The 20092-nt window shown below is 37.1% G+C and overlaps 1 protein-coding gene and 11 non-coding genes across 13 annotated transcripts; 5 read left to right on the top strand and 7 right to left on the bottom strand.

Annotated features, from left to right (window-relative positions):
- Positions 1-1508: 1508 nt before the first annotated feature.
- Trnac-gca (transfer RNA cysteine (anticodon GCA)) lies at positions 1509-1580 on the bottom strand. Its single transcript has one exon. It is a non-coding gene; the product is annotated as a tRNA-Cys (tRNA).
- Positions 1581-4259: 2679 nt separating this feature from the next.
- Positions 4260-4331, bottom strand: Trnad-guc (transfer RNA aspartic acid (anticodon GUC)). Its single transcript has one exon. It is a non-coding gene; the product is annotated as a tRNA-Asp (tRNA).
- Positions 4332-4438: 107 nt separating this feature from the next.
- Positions 4439-4510, top strand: Trnaq-uug (transfer RNA glutamine (anticodon UUG)). The gene has a single exon. It is a non-coding gene; the product is annotated as a tRNA-Gln (tRNA).
- Positions 4511-4991: 481 nt separating this feature from the next.
- On the top strand, positions 4992-5065 carry Trnai-aau (transfer RNA isoleucine (anticodon AAU)). The gene has a single exon. It is a non-coding gene; the product is annotated as a tRNA-Ile (tRNA).
- An 872-nt stretch (positions 5066-5937) lies between these two features.
- Positions 5938-6009, bottom strand: Trnaq-uug (transfer RNA glutamine (anticodon UUG)). The gene has a single exon. It is a non-coding gene; the product is annotated as a tRNA-Gln (tRNA).
- A 106-nt stretch (positions 6010-6115) lies between these two features.
- Trnad-guc (transfer RNA aspartic acid (anticodon GUC)) lies at positions 6116-6187 on the top strand. The gene has a single exon. It is a non-coding gene; the product is annotated as a tRNA-Asp (tRNA).
- Positions 6188-7241: 1054 nt separating this feature from the next.
- Trnai-aau (transfer RNA isoleucine (anticodon AAU)) lies at positions 7242-7315 on the bottom strand. Its single transcript has one exon. It is a non-coding gene; the product is annotated as a tRNA-Ile (tRNA).
- Positions 7316-7653: 338 nt separating this feature from the next.
- Positions 7654-7725, bottom strand: Trnaq-uug (transfer RNA glutamine (anticodon UUG)). The gene has a single exon. It is a non-coding gene; the product is annotated as a tRNA-Gln (tRNA).
- Positions 7726-7821: 96 nt separating this feature from the next.
- On the top strand, positions 7822-7893 carry Trnad-guc (transfer RNA aspartic acid (anticodon GUC)). The gene has a single exon. It is a non-coding gene; the product is annotated as a tRNA-Asp (tRNA).
- Positions 7894-8495: 602 nt separating this feature from the next.
- Trnai-aau (transfer RNA isoleucine (anticodon AAU)) lies at positions 8496-8569 on the bottom strand. Its single transcript has one exon. It is a non-coding gene; the product is annotated as a tRNA-Ile (tRNA).
- Positions 8570-8834: 265 nt separating this feature from the next.
- Positions 8835-8906, top strand: Trnad-guc (transfer RNA aspartic acid (anticodon GUC)). The gene has a single exon. It is a non-coding gene; the product is annotated as a tRNA-Asp (tRNA).
- Positions 8907-11215: 2309 nt separating this feature from the next.
- Positions 11216-12538, bottom strand: LOC125680915 (uncharacterized). 2 transcript variants are annotated; one of them, XM_056161236.1, is made up of 4 exons: positions 12235-12538; positions 11899-12048; positions 11720-11800; positions 11216-11392 (listed from the first exon to the last, which is right to left on the bottom strand). In XM_056161236.1, exons 1-4 carry the CDS (start codon positions 12310-12312, stop codon positions 11339-11341), a joined length of 363 nt encoding a protein of 120 aa, XP_056017211.1. In that variant the 5' UTR covers positions 12313-12538; the 3' UTR covers positions 11216-11338. The 2 variants fall into 2 exon arrangements, with proteins under 2 accessions (XP_056017211.1, XP_056017207.1); XM_056161232.1 differs by having other exon boundaries at positions 11222-11800.
- Between the last annotated feature and the right edge of the window lie 7554 nt (positions 12539-20092).

Genomic DNA, 20092 nt, shown 5'->3' with positions numbered 1-20092 from the left:
AATCTCTGAATCCATTTCTGAAATGCGTCACGGTACGCTGATTGAGGTAGATCTCTGAGACACTGACTGTTGGCTGAGCCAAGGTCTTGTCGGGACTTGTAACGACGACCAGATAAGAACTATTTAAGTTTTGGAAAAAGTCGCATGGGGCTAGATCTGGAGAGTGTGGTGGGTGTGGCAAGACGGTAACCTTTTCCGACTTCAAAAATTGCTTCACATGCTCGCATGTATGTGATGGAGGATTATCATGAAATAGACGAATATGCCCAAATGCTGACACAGGGCGTCTTTTATGATAATATGTATCGAGCTTTTTTAGTATAACATCTCGGTAATACTGACCTCTAACACTTTTGCTTTTCGGCACCGGAATTTGTACGGCTATACCATCACATGAGAAGAATATGCAATAAAGAACCTTCTTTGTGCTTATGGTTCTTTTGGCAACTGCAGGCCTTCTACCGTGTTTAAATAGCGATATGCCAACAACTTGGCAATATCACAAATTTTGTATCTGCCATCACTTTCAATTATTTCCCTGACTTTGAGACATTTGCCTTGCATGTTACAGTCACAGGTCGGCCAGATTTTGCTACATCTTTGACGGACTCTGTGACAATCAGAAATTTCTTTCTCCACCTATGAACTGTCTCATAAGATACCTTATCAGACCCATAAACTTCCGCGATTAAAAACCTGATCATACACAGAACAAGGTCTTGCGTATCGAAACAATCGAGTGACATAAACAACATATGCATGTGATAATGGAATATTGCTATATCGATATGGGAAATTGACAATGTAGAAGCTGAAATCATCCCGTTTGTCACGAGTTGTTAGTTTGCTGTTTTAAAACATCTATGTACAATAAAAGATGTAAATACGAAGCAAATGTGGATGACTGTGATGTCTTCTATTTCGAGTTCACTGGCCAGGGATATATCGATTGATTGTTAAACGTTTCTCGGGAGAATTTTTCACTCATATGGATACGTCTTTTCACTCATATGAAGATGTCTAGGGATATATCGAACCGACATATGAATGAAAATGATAGATAAAACGTCGTCGAAATACCTAAATATCGAGTTGAACTACACAGTAAAATAATCTTTGATAAACCAAAAAAGTCTCTTCCGAAAACAAACAAATAAAACATTTCATCAAACTAATAAATCGCAGCTCAAATATTAGCTTCAAACCTCAGAACTTAGCATGAAGAAAAGTATTCAACCAAAACTATAAACAGAAACGTGCTCTTACGACCAAACGAAAAACACCTCCGCATGAATTGGTATCGCATGGATTCAGGTATGAAAACATCTGGCACTAAATACAGCACCCCTAATAACGGGAACAAATCAAGAGTTTTACTTTAAAATAAAAATAGCATAAGGTTCCACCGAGATTTGAACTCGGATCGCTGGATTCAAAGACCAGAGTGCTATTATTATTTTCATTCCTAGTAATCGCTATCCTACAAAAAATTCTTATTGCAAAATGTGAGGGGACACCCGGGTTCGAACCGGGGACCTCTCGATCTGCAGTCGAATGCTCTACCACTGAGCTATATCCCCTATATTGTTTGTGTAGAAGAGACTCGTTTAATACATGTATGTAACAGCTGTTTATTCTTCCTACGTTTACGTGTATACCTATATCGAGATTTAAGTCTAAAAATAGATACACAAAGGTTAGTTGGAACGCCGTATTTTTAAAGGTAGCTCATTACACCAAGACAGTTGAAGACTTATACTTTTTATGAAACTACATCAAAAGTTGGCGATTGAAATATTTTGTAAAATTATTTGCATCGATCTATGTGTGGCTCACTGGACACCTTGAAAGAGTTTCTAAAATCACCTCGAAATGATTTGATTATGAAAAATATGACGATGTAGAAGAAGTATATGTGTCAAAAAAGGCAGAAAATATGTCATTTTGGATAGAAAAAAAAAACTATTTAAAAAATATTAAGAAAAGCCTCTGGCGAATTTTAACTCGGTATCATCAGTTCGATCAATGATGATTTACAACCAAATTGATAGAGATTCCGTGGGGATCCGGGTTAGAATAGGTCCTCAGTATCCTTGCTTGTCGTAAGAGGCGACTAAATGGGGCGGTCCTTCGGACGAGACCGCGAAAACCGAGGCCCCGTGTTACAGCAGGTGTGGCACGATAAAGATCCCTCGCTGTTCAAAGGCCATAGCGCCGAGCATAGGCCTAAATTTTGCAGCCCTTCACCGGCAATGGTGACGTCTCCATATGATTGAAACATTCTCAAGTGGGACGTTAAACAAAGAAAATAAATAAATAAATCAAACAATTTCACAAAACCTTAGGTTTCCGCTGCATAAACCACCTGGAATCGGGGACGGCCTAAGTTTACGCACTCCGTAAACCCCATGTAAACCTGAAGTTTCCAAACTAAAACCTTGCGTAAACCATTTGTTTTCTTAAGTTTCCGCACCATGGAAACCATAATTTTCATGCAGTGTTGGTGTAGATAGCTACATTAAATCCTCCAGTCATACCTATTGAAATAAGTACATGTACATCGTTTCTTGCTAATTTGAGAAACTCTTGCAAGGTGTGGCAAGTCACCTTAATTCAATTCCAAACGATTTCGGGCTGGTAGTTAAAGACTTGTATGTAATTAACGAATATTGGTGACTATAACGCTCATCAAAATCAGGACTGTATCTAAAGGTATAGCACTGAAAACGGACAGTTCAGAAACATACTTTCAATAGAGATCAAGAATGTTTCGAAAATTCCAGACAATTTTTATTTTCATTTAGCACATACACTTTCATCTCATTTTTGTTTTTTAAATTTATTTATCTATTTCGTTTTTATGCTGTTTTAGGTTCGATTCAACACTTTTTCACCCATTTTGAGATGTCACCAACTTTGGGCGAAATGTCACACATTTTGATCGATATTAATACTGATGATACTAATAATAGTGATAATAATAACAACAACAATTATACCTTCTTTTTTTTTTAAAGAAAACATATCCATTTGTGCAGTACACAAGTTTTCTTTGGTACACAAATTTTCCTTGAGGCTTTCTATAGTAATACAATCAACATACAGTGTAAGGGAGGTAACTGCAAAAATGCATTTTTCTTGAATTGACGACTGAATAAATTAATGATTTTGATCAACAAAATATGCGTCCATGTCCGATTACGCCTTATTTGATGTCAAATGGAGATGTATAACTTAGTTAATTTTCTTGTCCTTTGTCTTTCGGTAAAATAATGCGAAATTCAACCAAGTTAGGATACAAAACACAGGGAGCTGTTATCAAACAGGATTTGATAAAGTTAAAAGATACATTGTCTATTCCAAAAGTGCAACAGTGATATCGACTGCGAGATTTAAAATCAAAATATTTTAAACACGTCATTTCCGAATTCTGAAACAGACACAATACTGTTTCTGTTATAGTGAAAAGAAATAGATACATGATAATTCTGGAAATTGAAGTTTTTTAAAAAATGGCTTTTTTTTTTTAATAGATCAATAATAAATCCACCTGGATTTGTTGTTTTAACGGAATCAATGGTTTTTAAAATTTCTTTCAAGAAACATCTCTTTAAAACATTTAGTCTAATTCGGCGTTTCTCAATATTGTATATTTTTTCTTGACATTTCAGGAAAATTTAACTTGTATATTTCCTGTTTATGGCAAGTAAAGTGTATATTGAAGAAAGGTAAAAATCTAATGAACAATCGGTGATTGTAATACAATATGTACTAATTAGGTGATGTAACCACTAAGTTAACCAGGCCCATACACGAAATTTATTATATATTTGTTATATAATACGGGATTTCTGCATCCCTGATATGAACACAGGCACACGCCCGTTACCACACACCCTGTATCAGCACTCTTTATTTTATCCTTTATTTCACCCCTTATCGTACGTTTCTGGAACACCTCTGTAGCTTTCATTCGGAGTAGGTTACCTCGGAATTTTTACGCTTGTAAGCAAACGATATAATTTTGTAAACAAATGGAGAAAGATAGTAGTGGGAGCGAGAACGTTGGAATCGACAACGAGGAGAACTGGAATTGATAGAGTTGTTCAAAGTGTAATGATAATTTTTAGCAAATAGTAATATTAAACTAAAAAGAATTGAAACCGTTTATTCAAATTACTTTCTTATACCGGTACATGTATTGCATAAATAGGCTATTTTAATCATTTTGGAGTGAAATACGAGTGCGAAAAAAAATACTCCCCGGCGGGGAATTGAACCCCGGTCTCCCGCGTGACAGGCGGGGATACTCACCACTATACTACCGAGGAAGTACTTACCAGCTCAGATAAATTGAAAAAGACGCATAGCCCGAATTTGTTCATTAACATGACGAGTGGTTCAGGTGGAATGACACAATAACTGCTAGTAAATAGTAGGTTCCATGGTGTAATGGTTAGCACTCTGGACTTTGAATCCAGCGATCCGAGTTCAAATCTCGGTGGAACCTTGTGCTATTTTTATTTCAAAGTAAAACTGAAGTTACACAAAACGTTCGCAATGTGGCATGTTTTGAGAAGTGACTCACTAGTGTTTCTAGAAGTCATTCTTTTTGACGAACGAAATCACTCCCTTGCAGATTTGTAAAATGCCATATAATGAATTGTTCCTTAGGAGTTTAAAACATAGACATTTATATTTTAAAGTAAAACTGAAATTACACGTGGCATGTTTTGAGAGGACTCACAAGTGTTTCATGTGTTTGTAGAACCAGAAGTCATACTTTTTGACGAACAAAATCACTTACAGTTTTGTAGAATTGTTCCTTAGGGTTTTAAAACATAGACATTTATAAACCAGTTCATTGTAAAACATTGTGGCGCGAAGCGTAACGCCCTCAGGTAAGAGATTGATATTAATCACGGCGCACCTTGTATCGAAGGGAAATGTGCACGGTGTTGTACGTAAACTGTACATTCGGTATACGTATAGGCCGGTTAGCTCAGTCGGTTAGAGCGTCGTGCTAATAACGCGAATGTCGTGGGTTCGACCCCCACACTGGCCACATTTTTAATATCTTTTTCCTAAACCTTATTTGTTTGAATAGAATGAATTAGAATTAAATCAAAATCTCCTGATATGTTTGGGAGGCGCTGTTTTTAGCGCCAGATTTTTTTTCCATGCGTGAATTCATGCCGATGAGGTAAGCGCACTGTTAATAGTTATGGTTGAATACTTTTCTTCATGCTAAGTTCTAAGGGATTAGTTAACAGATCTGAAGCTAATATTTGAACTGCGATTTATTAGTTTCTTGAAATGTTTTCAGGAGAGTTGTTAATCTATTAATCATGAATATATTTCAGGGCCGTAAATTACATGGAGGCGGAGGAGGCAACTGCCTCCTCCAACTTTTGAGCCAAAAAAAAAAAAAAATTTAAAGTTCATTAGAATTTATGTTGTTTCCAATAACTAAGAACATGATACCTCCCTTAAAAAGCATTCCAAATCTTTCTTTTAGAATGAGTTAGTCAAGTAACATCTTAGAAGGCCCTAGAATCAAGGATTTTGCACGAAACGTGTTCAGTGTGCACAAAATGTGCTCAGCGTCTGGGGGCCGCCCAGGCCCCCAGACCCCCGCCTAATTTCCTGCCTCCTCCAAATTGAAGGCTAATTTACGGCCCTGTATTTGGAAGACAAGGAATAATGTATTTGATTATATATACATTACTAAAAGGGAATGGTACGATTCTATTAATTTATGCGATGATTAATGGTATAGTAATAAAACACCAGCGCTAACTTAAATGCACTTTATCACGTGTGTACCATAGACAGAACAGTTAGAGAAAGATCTGACAGAATGAAACACGTATTTGTTGAAAATTTTATTCTCATCCACTGTGATTCGAAATCAAAAGTCCCAATAAAAATAGTTCAAGGTTCCACCGAGATTTGAACTCGGATCGCTGGATTCAAAGTCCAGAGTGCTAACCATTACACCATGGAACCTACTATTTACTAGTGATTATTGTTTCATTCCACCTGAACCACTCGTCATGTTAATGAACAACTTGGGCCATGCTTCTTTTTCAATTTATCTGCGGTGATAAGTACTTCCTCGGTAGTATAGTGGTGAGTATCCCCGCCTGTCACGCGGGAGACCGGGGTTCAATTCCCCGCCGGGGAGTAATTTTTTTTCATTATGGCAACTGCAGGCCTTCTACCGTGTTTAAATAGCGATATGCCAACAACTTGGCAATATCACGAATTTTGTATCTGCCATCACTTTCAATTATTTCCCTGACTTTGAGACATTTGCCTTGCATGTTACAGTCACAGGTCGGCCAGATTTTGCTACATCTTTGACGGACTCTGTGCCAATCAGAAATTTCTTTCTCCACCTACGAACTGTCTCATAAGATACCTTATCAGACCCATAAACTTCCGCGATTAAAAACCTGATCATACACAGAACAAGGTCTTGCGTATCGAAACAATCGAGTGACATAAACAACATATGCATGTGATAATGGAATATAGATATGGGAAATTGACAATGTAGAAGCTGAAATCATCCCGTTTGTCACGAGTTGTTAGTTTGCTGTTTTAAAACATCTATTTACAATAAAAGATGTAAATACGAAGCAAATGTGGATGACTGTGATGTCTTCTATTTCGAGTTCACTGGCCAGGGATATATCGATTGATTGATTGTATATTGTTATTCGGGAGAATTTTTCACTCATATGGATACGTCTTTTCACTCATATGGAGATGTCTAGGGATATATCGAACCGACATATGAATGAAAATGAAAGATAAAACGTCGTCGAAATACCTAAATATCGAGTTGAACTACACAGTAAAATAATCTTTGATAAACCAAAAAAGTCTCTTCCGAAAACAAACAAATAAAACATTTCATCAAACTAATAAATCGCAGCTCAAATATTAGCTTCAAATCTGTCATCTAATCCCTTAGAACTTAGCATGAAGAAAAGTATTCAACCATAACTATAAACAGAAACGTGCTCTTACGACCAAACGAAAAACACCTCCGCATGAATTGGTATCGCATGGATTCACGTATGAAAACATCTGGCACTAAATACAGCACCCCTAATAACGGGAACAAATCAAGAGATTTTAATTTAATTCTAATTCATTTTATTCAAACGAAGTAAGTAATATTTCTTTTCATGTAAGGTTTGGAAACAGATAAGAAAAAAGATAATAAAATGTGGCCAGTGTGGGGGTCGAACCCACGACATTCGCGTTATTAGCACGACGCTCTAACCGACTGAGCTAACCGGCCTGTGGTGTCACGTTAATTCACGATGTATGTATCGAATGTACAGTTTACTTACATCCCTTCGATACAAGGTGCGTCATGATTAATATCAATATCTCTTATCTGAGGGTATTACGCTCGCTTCGGGCCACAATGTTTTACAATGAACGGGTATATAAATGTCTATGTTTTAAACTCCTAAGGAACAATTCATTATATGGCATTTTACAAATCTGCAAGGGAGTGATTTCGTTCGTCAAAAAGTATGACTTCTAGAAACACTAGTGAGTCACTTCTCAAAACATGCCACATTGCGAACGTTTTGTATAATTTCAGTTTTACTTTGAAATAAAAATAGCATAAGGTTCCACCGAGATTTGAACTCGGATCGCTGGATTCAAAGTCCAGAGTGCTAACCATTACACCATGGAACCTACTATTTACTAGTGATTATTGTGTCATTCCACCAGAACCACTAGTCATGATAATGAACAACTCGGGCCATGCGTCTTTTTTAATTTAATTGTACTTCCTCGGTAGTGTAGTGGTGAGTATCCCCGCCTGTCACGCGGGAGACCGGGGTTCAATTCCCCGCCGGGGAGTAATTTTTTTCTTTCGTATCTCATTCCAAAACGAGTATCACAAAACATACTGATTCATAAATGAAAACTGGAAGGACAAATACAAGTAAGTTCAACACAGTGAATATTAACATTTTACTTATACCCATCACTACTTTATAGGTATACGAGGGCTGTTCGATAGGTAATGTGTATTGAAGCATTTGACTCAAATAGTGAAATGAACATTACATCCCTTCAAAGTATTCTCCGCGGTTTGAAATACATAATTTCAATCTCTGAATCCATTTCTGAAATGCGTCACGGTACGCTGATTGAGGGAGACCACTGAGACACTGACTGATGGCTGAGCCAAGGTCTTGTCGGGACTTATAACGACGACCAGATAAGAACTTTTAAAGTTTTGGAAAAAGGCTATAAACAGAAACGTGCTCTTACGACTAAAACAAAAACACCTCCGCATGAATTCGCATATGAAAAAACCTGGCACTAAATACAGCACCCACTAATAACGGGAAGAAATCAAGAGATTTTAATTTAATTTAATTCATTATATTCCAACGAATTAATATTTCTTTTCATGTAAGGTTTGGAAACTGATAAGAAAAAAAGATAATGAAATGTGGCCAGTGTGGGGGTCGAACCCACGACATTCGCGTTATTAGCACGACGCTCTAACCGACTGAGCTAACCGGCCTGTGGTGTCACGATAATTCACGATGTATGTATCGAATGTACAGTTTACTTATATCCCTTCGATACTCTTATCTGAGGTCATTACGCTTCGCGCCACAATGTTTTACAATGAACTGGGATAGAAAGGTCTATGTTTTAAACTCCTAAGAAATAAACATTACACCATGGAACCTTCTACTTACTAATTGTTATTGTCATTCCACCTGAACCACTCGTCATGTTAATGAACAACTCGGGCCATGCGTCTTTTTTAATTTAATTGTACTTCCTCGGTAGTATAGTGGTGAGTATCCCCGCCTGTCACGCGGGAGACCGGGGTTCAATTCCCCGCCGGGGAGTATTTTTCTCTCTCTCGTATTTCATTCCAAAACGAGTTTCACAAAAGATACCGATTCATAAATGAGAAGAGGAAAGTCAAATAGGTCCAACACAGTGTAAGTTAACATTTTACTTACCCATCACTGCTTTACACGTCTTTTAAGTGTTCATTTACTTACCCATCACTGCTTTAGACGTCTTTTAAGTGTTCATTTACTTACCCATCACTGCTTTACACGTCTTTTAAGTGTTCATTTATTTACCCATCACTGCTTTACACGTCTTTTAAGTGTTCATTTACTTACCCATCACTGCTTTACACGTCTTTGAAGTGTTCATTTTGGGAGCACATTTCCCTTCGATACAGGTGTCATGATTAATACATGTATATATGTTTTATCGTGAAATAGGATATAAATGTCTGTGTTTTAAACTGCTACGGAACAATAAAATTCATTATATAGGCCTATCCGGTACTAGCATTTCACTAAACTGGACATCCATGCAAGTGAGTGACTTCGTTCGTCAAACAGTAAAACGGAAATCAGACAAAACCTGAAATGAAATACAGATTAGTCATTTATCTATTGTTCATTTTAGATTGCTAAAGAGAAACATTGATATAATACCTGTAATTATCCACATACAAAAATACTGTAGGATGTTATTTAGATAGGTTATTGACAGGTTTATCTATTTAAGAAATGACTTTAATTCTGGGGCATACCTGTATTATATGAACATAAGTTGGTTTGGATCAGTTTACGCTTTATAATCCGTGAAGTGAAGCAAAGCGGATCATCTAAAAGCGTAAACTGACCCAAACCAGGTCATTCACGTATATCGCCTTTCGATCCAGTTCGCCTCCCCAATGTCAAATACTTACCGACGCCCCTGATATTATGCCCCAGAATTAAAGTCATTCCTTATAATCTAATGCAAATGACAAAGATTCTAATCTTCGTTAACTTTATCAAAAGGTACATAAATTTTGAAAAGTACAAGTCACTTGAGCCTCGCAATTATTCACTTAGCAACCACGACATTTTCACATAAAATTGCAAACAGCTCTGACCCTTGGTGAATCTATTGTGTAACCCACGGTCAAAGCTGAATTACGTGTATTTGGAACAGGATAAGCCTCCTGTCCACTGTGTAGGAAATAGTCACAGAGGGCTATGAGATACTCATTCCCATCATTGGTGACTGGAAGAGGTCCAACAATGTCAATATCAACTCTGTCCAATGGTGCGCCAGTAACAGACTGATGTAGAGGGGATCTGTCTAAACCCGGACCTCTCTTGTTAGTCTTTGCGCAGATATCGCATTGTTTGCACCATCTTTTCACATCAAAGGACATCCCTGGCCAATGTGCTCTGCCTTTTATTGGCATTAGAGTTCCCTCCCATCCTAAATGACCTGCTGTCTTAGTTTTTGTAATTCATGAAACATTTTTGACCCGATATATATATGGACAACCAGTAAAAATGTTTGTTTTATCTGCAAAAATCCACCTGTAGTAAAACGCCTTCTAAAACTGTAAAAGGTTCCCTCCATCCCCAAAATAGTTTTTAAGTCAGGCGTGGCATGCAACACAACATGACGTGAGAAATTGTGTATGAAGCTTTCTTTCAGATTTGCAATCTGTGTAGTTGAGTACCAATATCTGAACTCGTCATGAGTCCAAGATTGTAGCCAGTTGTTGGTTCTGTAGTGGCAGGTTCTAATTTTGAAGCACCCATTGACTAAGCAACATGGGAGAAACCCTATTTGTAACAGATTCTTGAGAATGAAAGGTGAACATAACGAACAGTGATCAATCTCATACTTCCTATAAGGACTACAAACTATAGAGTTGGGAAAAACGGACTCTTGGATATACCAGAGGTGGAGTCAGGTGTCGAAGAGGAGTAATCATCCCTGTCGACCGGTCATACCCGCCATGAGCCCTATATCTTGATCAGGTAAATGGAGTAATCCGTAGTCAAAATCAGTGTGCCAAGAACGGCCTAACAATCGGTATGATACACGTTAGTCTTATTTTGACCCAATGACAGATCATTATAACGACCATAATTTTTTTGCGAAATGCTGTTACTATAGATATTTTATCCTGACTGGGTTTCTCAAAATGGCAATCATCCCGCTTACAGTAAGCAAACAGATGACCATCTGACCATCAAACCCTCTGGTTTCGAGAGCCACACCAACGAGGCATTGTCTGTTCTCACTCCATAGAAAGTGTGTATATTGTTTTATGAAAGTAACAATCGCTAGCAACTCTTTGTTAAATGTAAAATGGTGTTTATTCAGTGTACGACTGGAAAAGGCCACAACTCCTTCCTCGCCATTTTGAGCATGTGACAAAACGGCTCCATTTTCATTTGAATCTGTGTCAAAAATAAACTCTGCTGTCTTTATAGATCACGTTTCTCTGCTGCTGTAGTCAGGGTCATTTCTCAGTCTGCTGCTGTATGTTCTTGAGCTGTCGCCTTTCACTGATATTCTGGAGATGAAATATACACATATCATAGCATATATACATATTATATAATTTATACAGAAGATGGACAAGTTTCAAAGAAAGAGTAGGGTTTAACATATCAATTGAGAGTAAGAAAGTACTTGCTCTGGTAAGGGAAACTAGAAAGTTGAGAAAATAAGCTAAACATTTGAAAATATTGTGTTCAATAATTTGTTCCCATTGAATCAACTTGTTTCTACTATGAATAATTCACTCCTTCACCCCTTGTGCTAATGTTTAAAATGGTGTTGAAATATGAGTACACAGAGGTATAAGTTTGTAAATGAGTAAAATGACATTATCTTTTACCTTTCTAGGAGTAGGGAAAGCAGTGTTTGTTGTGCCTTCGTTCCTCTTTGGAATAGTGTATGATGGTGGAGTACAGAAACACTGAAGGAAAGGACGTTGACATAAAAGAGTGATGGCTATGTTTTTCAATATTGAATATTCCAATTGATAAGAACATCATAAAGTATTAATGACAATACCTCTATCGTTGCATATTCAAAAGTCGATGGACTGGGAAATCTGCACACTGTAAACTTGTCAGATGAGTCAAGACAGGGTGATGTTGTTGACTGGGTGGCTGTACTAGCAACCTGGCTGCTACACGGCTTTTCATTATTGTGCTTATCATCCTGGAAATGCAGAAATATGATAGACAGAACAAAAATTTGAAATATAACAAAGTCATCCCCTACTGAAATTTTTTTCAAAATATAATTACATTTACGTATGATTCTTCATCACTGTAAAAATAAACTTGGATGGAAAGTAGAAAGGATGACACGCACAATGAAATGCATTAAAGGATATGTACCTACATCAACCACCTTCTGTGCCTTTCTTTTTGTGTCTGCCCTTAGGATCTGGTCTTTTGTTTTGTTCCTCAATCTAGGCATTGTTGAAATTAAAATTCCAGAAGACACTTAAAGTCCTGCTTAATTGGACATGACACTAAAAATAAAGAAACTTTATTGAAATATACATGTGCATGAACTTTAAAATTATAATCTTATGCTGTGTATATATTGTTACATCATTAAAATGAGACAATAAATAAGGAATACATGTACATCAACAGAAAAAGAATTATTATTGTTCAACACTTTCTGGCTATCCTGAAGAAAAAAAAACTAAAATGGAAAGTACAACTGTAAATGGTCAAAAGTTTATAATCAACTGATGAGGACAACTTTCTAGCTATCCTTGAAGGCTTTTAGCTAAGATAATCCAAAGAAATGTATGATGGGAAAAGGGGTCTGACATCCATGTTACACTGTCTTTGGTATACGCCTAATACGTATATGAAATTAGAACTAAAATGTCAAAACTTTATCATAATGATCAACTGATTGGAACAGTCACAATTTTAAATCTTCGTCTGGTGCATGTTGATCTTCAGCATTTTGTTTTGGTGTACTTTGATCGTTCACTTCTTCTATCTTCTCAGATTCTTCCTTAACCACCACCTCATGGCTAGAAAGAAGAGAATCATCTAATGCAGAGTTTCTCATTGTCGGATCCAATTCAGATGGGGCCTGTACATTCTGCCTTTTAATTGGAACCCCAATGCTTGCAGTGGTGTTCAGTTTCCTTTTTAAGCTATATTTTTCCTTTTTCATTACTGCCATTTCTTGCCTTTTCTGTCTCTCAAGATCAAAGGTCACTTTTGCATTGATCTTATCTATAGAAGCAACATCTTTTTTAAGTCCTCGAGCCATTTCTCTGATCTCATCTGTAGTTTTCTTGAAAACTCCAGAGTGTTCAGATGAAGACTGTGCCAGCTGGCTAAAACATCCATATAACTGATACGACTTTGGCCACTAGATCATCCGCAAAATTTGCTATTCTCTCCAAATATTTCTGTATCTTAATTTAGTTCTGCTGTGAGAAAAAAACAATATGTTATTGTGAAACAACAAGCCCATGGTGACAGCTATTTTCGGTATGTAATTCAAGGTCAAGGTCAGAAGGTCATTGAGTTGGGGGTGAGGGTTTGAAAGAGCTCAACATGCCAAATATGAAGTATCTGTCTTTGATGATGTCAAAGTTATAGTCAATGTTTAGTTATCACCAAGTTTCCAACAGACAGACAAATGGACAAACACCGATCATTTGATCGGAGGCATAAGAATCAATATTATAATATAGAAACTGTCCTTCTTGACTCTCTTATTTTGTTCAATCACATGTAGAAGGAAATTCTATGTTAATATATATGCATTATGGTTGATAGGTTGAAAATTTAAATAAAGTTGGTGAGAGACTTTCAATTCTAATGTAATGTCCTCTATTGTGATTGTGAAATTTATACCTCCTGTAATAGAATATCATGCATTGATATTGCTTTACAGCTCCCTAACAAATACATATTATTAAATTCCCCACCTCTAGATGGAAACCATCCACTTCTGAGTGGACATTCTTGAATAGCATTGTTCCTCTTAATCATTAACAAGACATGTTCGTGAAACATAAATGCCCCAGTTCTTGACCTTTGTCCTTGACCCTACGCACCTTGGAGACTCATTTGAAAGGGTTTCATTAGATGAAGTACACCACATATGAAGTCTCTATCTTATGTGGTGCAATATTTAGGGCAATGTTGCAGAACATGAGATGTAACAAAAGACAGAGACTTCATATTTGGTCTGCTTATCAATAATCCAAGTCAGGGAATTGGAAAAAGAAGAGAAAGGGCAATATCCTAGTTGTTGACCTTTGATCCTGACCCAACCCTTTACTTGACGGTCAGTTGAAAGGGATACAAGTGAAACATGCTACCAAATATGAATTATCTATATATCATGTTTCCATAAGAGATAGAGACTTCACATTTGGTGTGTCTGTTAAACATTCAGGGTAACTTTCAATAAAGCAAGTTGAAACAAGATGTACTGTGAGCAATGCTCACTAAGAATACCCCCCGCTTACCCCAATCTCCCAAAAGGGTGTTGTTAATAGGTATAAATAAACTTCAGTATTATGATCCAAAAGGTATCTACGAACACAGCATCTCCATGCGATGAAAAAAGCTGTTAAAGAATTTAAATGAAAACCATATTGCTACTTCGATGTCCAGTGCGAGTGACCTTTGACCTTTTGACCCCAAAATCGATAGGGAACATCTTCATCCCATGGGTAGTCCATATGTATGATATGGTGACTGTAGGTGGAAAGAATAAAGCTTTAGAGCCCGGAAACCATATTGCTACTTCAATGTCCAGTGCGCTTGACCTTTGACCTCAAAATCGATAGGGAACATCTTCATCCCATGGGTAGTCCATATATATGATATGGTGACGGTAGGTGGAAAGGATAATGCTTTAGAGCCCGGAAACCATTGCGTCTACAGACGGACGGACGGACAGACGGACAACCCGATTCCAGTATACCCCCTCACAACTTGTTGCGGGGGGTATAATTACAAAAAGTACAGACAGTATGACACCCAAATACTAGTTTTGCCAATCATGCCCCAGGGTATCAATTAAACCTGGAGAATAGGAAGGTAGCAGATCATAGCACACCTGAAAAGGAAAAACATTTCATTAATGGGATGATGTATGCGCCCAATGGGCATATAAATTCTATCCTGGAGAATAGAAAAGGTAACAGATTATCAAACCTCTGCAACATATTGATTGATTGATCGATGTTTTCCGCCACACTCAACAATTTTTCAGTTATCTGGTGGTGCCCAGTTTTTATTGGTGGAAGAGAGAACCCAGATACAATGTACCAGGGAAGATACCACCAACCTTCCGAAAGTAAACTGGGATTCGAACCCGCGCCAACAGAGGTGAGAGGCCGTGTGATTTTGAGCGCGATGCTCTAACCAATCGGCCACGGAGGCCCCAACCTGTTTATCCATAGGTGTTTCCAGGCACACAACACAAACATGCACTACAAGCAGTTTTATTTAAATTCTGTTAAAGGGGCATGAACACGGTTGAGCTGAAAATTTTAATTTTCCATCTTTATTGTTTTCAGTGCTTAGCTAACGTATTTCTAATGGTCAACCAAAATGTGAATATCAGTTTTTGAGTTACAAGTGGGATACAGCACTCACATTTCTTTGTTATGTAAACAAGGCTCGTGCCATGTTTTTTTTTTTACATATAGATTGCTTAATAGAAAATAACACGTTTAAAACAAAATGAAATGCGCTAAACACTAGAAACTATTAAATTATGTTCAGAATTAACTTGTAAATTGAACAATCTGCTTTAAACGAACTTTTACTGGTATATATAGCTTATATGTAAACAAAAACAGGGCACGAGCCTTGTTTACATAACAAATAATTGTGAGCTCGGTATCTCCCATGTAACTCGACAACTGACATTCAAATTTTTGCTAACCACTAGAAATATTTTGGTTAAGCATTTTAAACATTGAAAATGAAAAAATAAAATCTGAAAATGCTCAAATCGTGTCCATACACCTTTAAAATTATGATTTATACAGAGGATTTATATGAAGCAGGATGAATTCTGTGAAGTGCTATGACTATTCATAGCATCTTTGAAGGAATGATCTGAGCTATTCTAAACATGCATATATGCTCGAGGAGGTGGACTGCATAAAAAAATCATCCCTTTTCATAAAGATAACCATTTCATCTTTAGGATCAAGTTTATACAAATCTAGTAAAGAGAATACTTTTATTGTGATGAAATGACAGAATGATCTTTCAAAGGAAGGAATGAAGTTTTACCAGGTTTTCATTCCTTCCGTAGTACCAATGTAATGTTAGTTCAAAAGCTGAAGCAAATGAAAATATTCGCAAAATCCCGAGAGTGACAAAGAGGAAGAAAAACAATGCAAGCATAACCAGAAATGTTAGGAGAATGTTCAGTTAAGTATCTATGAATGAGCTAAACTTAACCAAATGTGACCATGATTATGTTAAGTTAAGTATCTATGAATGAGCTAAACTTAACCAAATGTGACCATGATTTATATGATATAATGAATACTAACCTTTCACTTTAGGGTCCGTGAATCTAAATGAAAATCTCCGGACTGGCAGATCACTGAAAAAACAACAACAACAAGCATTAAACTATTATTAGTATATTATGTTGAGTATCTATGAATGAGCTAAGCTTAATCCAATTTGACTACAAATCATATGATAAAATGAATACTAAGCTTTCACTTCAGGGTCTGTGAGAGTAAATGCAAATCTCTGGACTGGCTGACATACCAGTATCAATTCAACGAAATTGAAGCTCTAAACTCATGGTATATCTGGTTGCGAGTAAACGCGAAACTCTAACGGTATATCTGGCTGTCTCGCTGTTACACTTCTTTAAGTGAAAACCGGGACCTCAGACAGACACACGGATGGACAGAACAATTCAGCTGAAGTGCAAACTCAACTTGTATCTATGTCCATAATGAAGAAAAAAGTCTGGAAAAGTGTTTGACCAATTCTAGCCAGAAAGTAGGTCATGGACGGACCAATACATCTGAAATGCAAACTCAAGTTGTATTACCCCAAGAGGAAGCCTGTGACTAAATTTCAGGGCAACATATGTCTCCATAATGAGAAAAAAAATCCTGAAAACTGTTTGACCTATTTTTGGACAAAAGTAGGTCAAGGACAGACCGATTTATCTGAAATGGAAACTGAATTTGTATTCCCCCATGAGGGAGCCTGTGACGAAATACCAGAGCAATATCTGTACCCGTAACGAAAAAAGCTCGGAAAACTGTTTGACCTAATTTTTTCCAAAACGTAGGTCATGGATGGACCAATCCAGCTGAAATGCAAACGGAACTTGTATTCCTCTGAGAGGAAGTCTGTGACTAAATTTCAGCGCAATATCTGTATTCGTAATGGGAAAAAGCCCGGAAAACTGTTTGATCTATTTTTTCCAAAAAATAGGTCAAGGATGGATCAATCCAGGTAAAATGCAAATTGAACTTGTATTCCTCCAAGAGGAAGCCTTTGATGAAATATCAGAGCAATGTCTATCTGTAATTTAAAAAAAGCCCGTAAAACTGTTTCACCTATTTTTAGCCCAAAAGTAGGTCAAGGATGGAACAATCCAGCTAAAATGCAAACTGAAGTTGTATTCCTCCAAGAGAAAGCCTGTGACTAAATTTCAGGGCAATATCTGTATCCATAATGAAAATTGTCCGGAAAAGGTTGAATACTTTTAGTCCTAATGTAGGTCACGGACGGACGGACCAATGCAGCTTAAATGCATACTGAACTTGTATTCCTCTGAAAGGAAACTTATGTGTAAATTTCAGGGCAATATCTGTATCTCTTATAGAAAAAAGTCCGGAAAACTGTTTGACCTACTTATAGCCCTAAAGTAGGTCAAGGATAGACCCATCCAGCTGAAATGAAACTCGCTCTTACAATTCTTTAGGGAGAATTTGTGAACAAATTTCAAAGTTATACATGCATCCGTTTTGAAAAAAAATCCGGAAAACAGGACCCGGACGGACGGATGACCAGCCAGCCAGCCAGACGCACGGACAGCGCCATAACCTAATACGTCCCGTCTAATGACGGACGTATAAAAACAATACGTCTCCCCCTGAAAGAGGGGAGGCATAAATAAATAGGATATTAGCGTGTCGAACATGTGTTTTTGTTCTTTATACAATTTCACCGACAATAGTGACGTCTCCATACGAGTGGGAAAAAAATCTTGACACGCTACGTCTGATCCTGAACTGCTGATCATGCTTCCTCCAACCCATGGTACCATACCCCCTAGAGGTCCCCAATCGAATGTCATGTATGTATTTCAAAAATCCCTTGAGGAATTCAGGATGAGCATTTGAGTAAATGCTAGCGTAATTTATACACGCATCTATCCATTCAATAATGATGTTAATTTTAGCATTTGCTTTTGTGATGTGTTTTGAAATTAACTCCCCTTTGTCAGTACATTTTCTTCTCGAACGGATCCTGAAGAGATGTATATTCAAGAAGCAATGCTAGATCTAGAGAGGTAGGACGATGCATCGTGACACTCATCTTGGCGATATACGGATCGACACAAATTATCAAATGATGATACCCATCATAACCCCATGGCGGACTACATAACATTAAAACCGCCTGGAAGCAAGTCAGGGGTATATGGGAATGATTTGGCTTGCCTGTTAACGAAAGGGAAAACGGTGTAAGAAACATCGAGTTGTGAAGTTTTTGGAGCATTTGATATTCATTGTATTCTGGTCAAAAAAATAGCTGAACTGAGTGATATTTTTCTGTTTTGGTTTGAACTGAATAAATTTTAAATCCTTTTTTCTAGGTTTCATTGATATACAAAGTATCGCGATATGTATCGTATTGTGTGTCAAGTATCGTGATATGTATTGAATCGGCTAGAAAGGGTATCGTCCCACCTCTAAGATCTACGTAAGCAGACCTTATTATTTTTGTCTTCAAATTTTGTGACACATTGGTAAACAAAGAATTGTATGAAAAATATCTACTGAGACAGGATATTCCAGCATGCAAATGGATGCACAAGTACCTGTTTGCTGCCCGGAGACATTAGGCAGCAGTGACGTCATATTTGGAGGGTGAAAGTCCGTAGATGGACATGTCAATGGTGTCCTCTACCCGATCTCCCTGTTCAATGACTCTAGTCTCCGAAGAGGCAGCCATCACTATCTTAGCACCCTGCACTCTCCTGGCTTTCGACGACCTGGTTTTTGTTTAAAACTGGGCTTTCCTCTAAGTCTTACTCCTTAGAGACATCTCGGTCGCTCAAAGCATAAGACAAACGTAACGTGATTTATTATATAGATCTAAATATGTGTTGTTATAAACTTGGGAATTAGAAATATCTAAAGGAAAACCCTTATTTCAGAAATAACGGTTTTTCTTTATTTTCATTAAGCGACTCAAAATGGGGAAGGTGGGGGGATGAAAACAATAATGAAAAGAATGCACGCTGCTTCGCACTAGATAAACATTGTCAGATCGACAATATACGACCATCTGTAAATATGGATGGTTGAATATCTAATATTCTAAATGCTATCGGCAAATAGTTATTCAAATGCCAAAAATCCACTTAAAATTGTTTTGACATGACAAATACAAAGCTGATTTACAAATAATATACTTCTCCAAAATTTTCGCCTGCTATAGTGAAGAGGACAGTATCAGAAAGGAGGCTGATCCGGCGTACCCAACATTTAGACTTCGGACCCCCAAATTCCGAACCCGATTTAATTTAAGTATACATTCAACTATTTCTCGTAAGATAAAGGCATCTATTTTACATGTATATAATAAAAAATAGATGCTCATATTTAACAAGTCATTGTTCCCGATGCGACTAGAAAATGAAATTCGTAAAGCTTAGAATCAAGAAATGCAACTTAGTGAATTTTGTTAAGTATATCATAATATGCTAATTCATAACCGCCCAAAAAATAGATGCTCATATTTAACAAGTCATTGTTCCCGATGCGACTAGAAAATGAAATTCGTAAAGCTTATAAGAATCAAGAAAAGCAACTTAGTGAATTTTGTTAAGTATATCATAATATGCTAATTCATAACCGCCCAAACGGTTTTCGTTTTATGACCGCTATATAAATATCATTTACACATCATTATTGAACACCTGCAAAGTAATAGGACGCATATCATTTTTTCATAAAACGTAAAAATTTATTCCAATGCACGAA

The sequence above is a fragment of the Ostrea edulis genome, chromosome 1, assembly GCF_947568905.1.
Source record: "Ostrea edulis chromosome 1, xbOstEdul1.1, whole genome shotgun sequence".
In the NCBI taxonomy this organism is placed as follows: Eukaryota; Metazoa; Mollusca; class Bivalvia; order Ostreida; family Ostreidae; genus Ostrea; species Ostrea edulis.
The sequence above is the reverse complement of the archived record's forward strand: the minus strand, read 5'-3'. Positions and strand labels throughout refer to the sequence as shown.

Coding starts and splice junctions, on each gene's coding strand:
- LOC125680915 (XM_056161232.1), bottom strand. CDS start 12,312: ATGCCTAGATTGAGGAACAAAACAAAAGACCAGATCCTAAGGGCAGAC. Junction 12,049..12,234: donor AGGCACAGAAGGTGGTTGAT/GTAGGTACATAT, acceptor CTGCATTTCCAG/GATGATAAGCACAATAATGA. Junction 11,801..11,898: donor TTGAATATGCAACGATAGAG/GTATTGTCATTA, acceptor CCTTTCCTTCAG/TGTTTCTGTACTCCACCATC.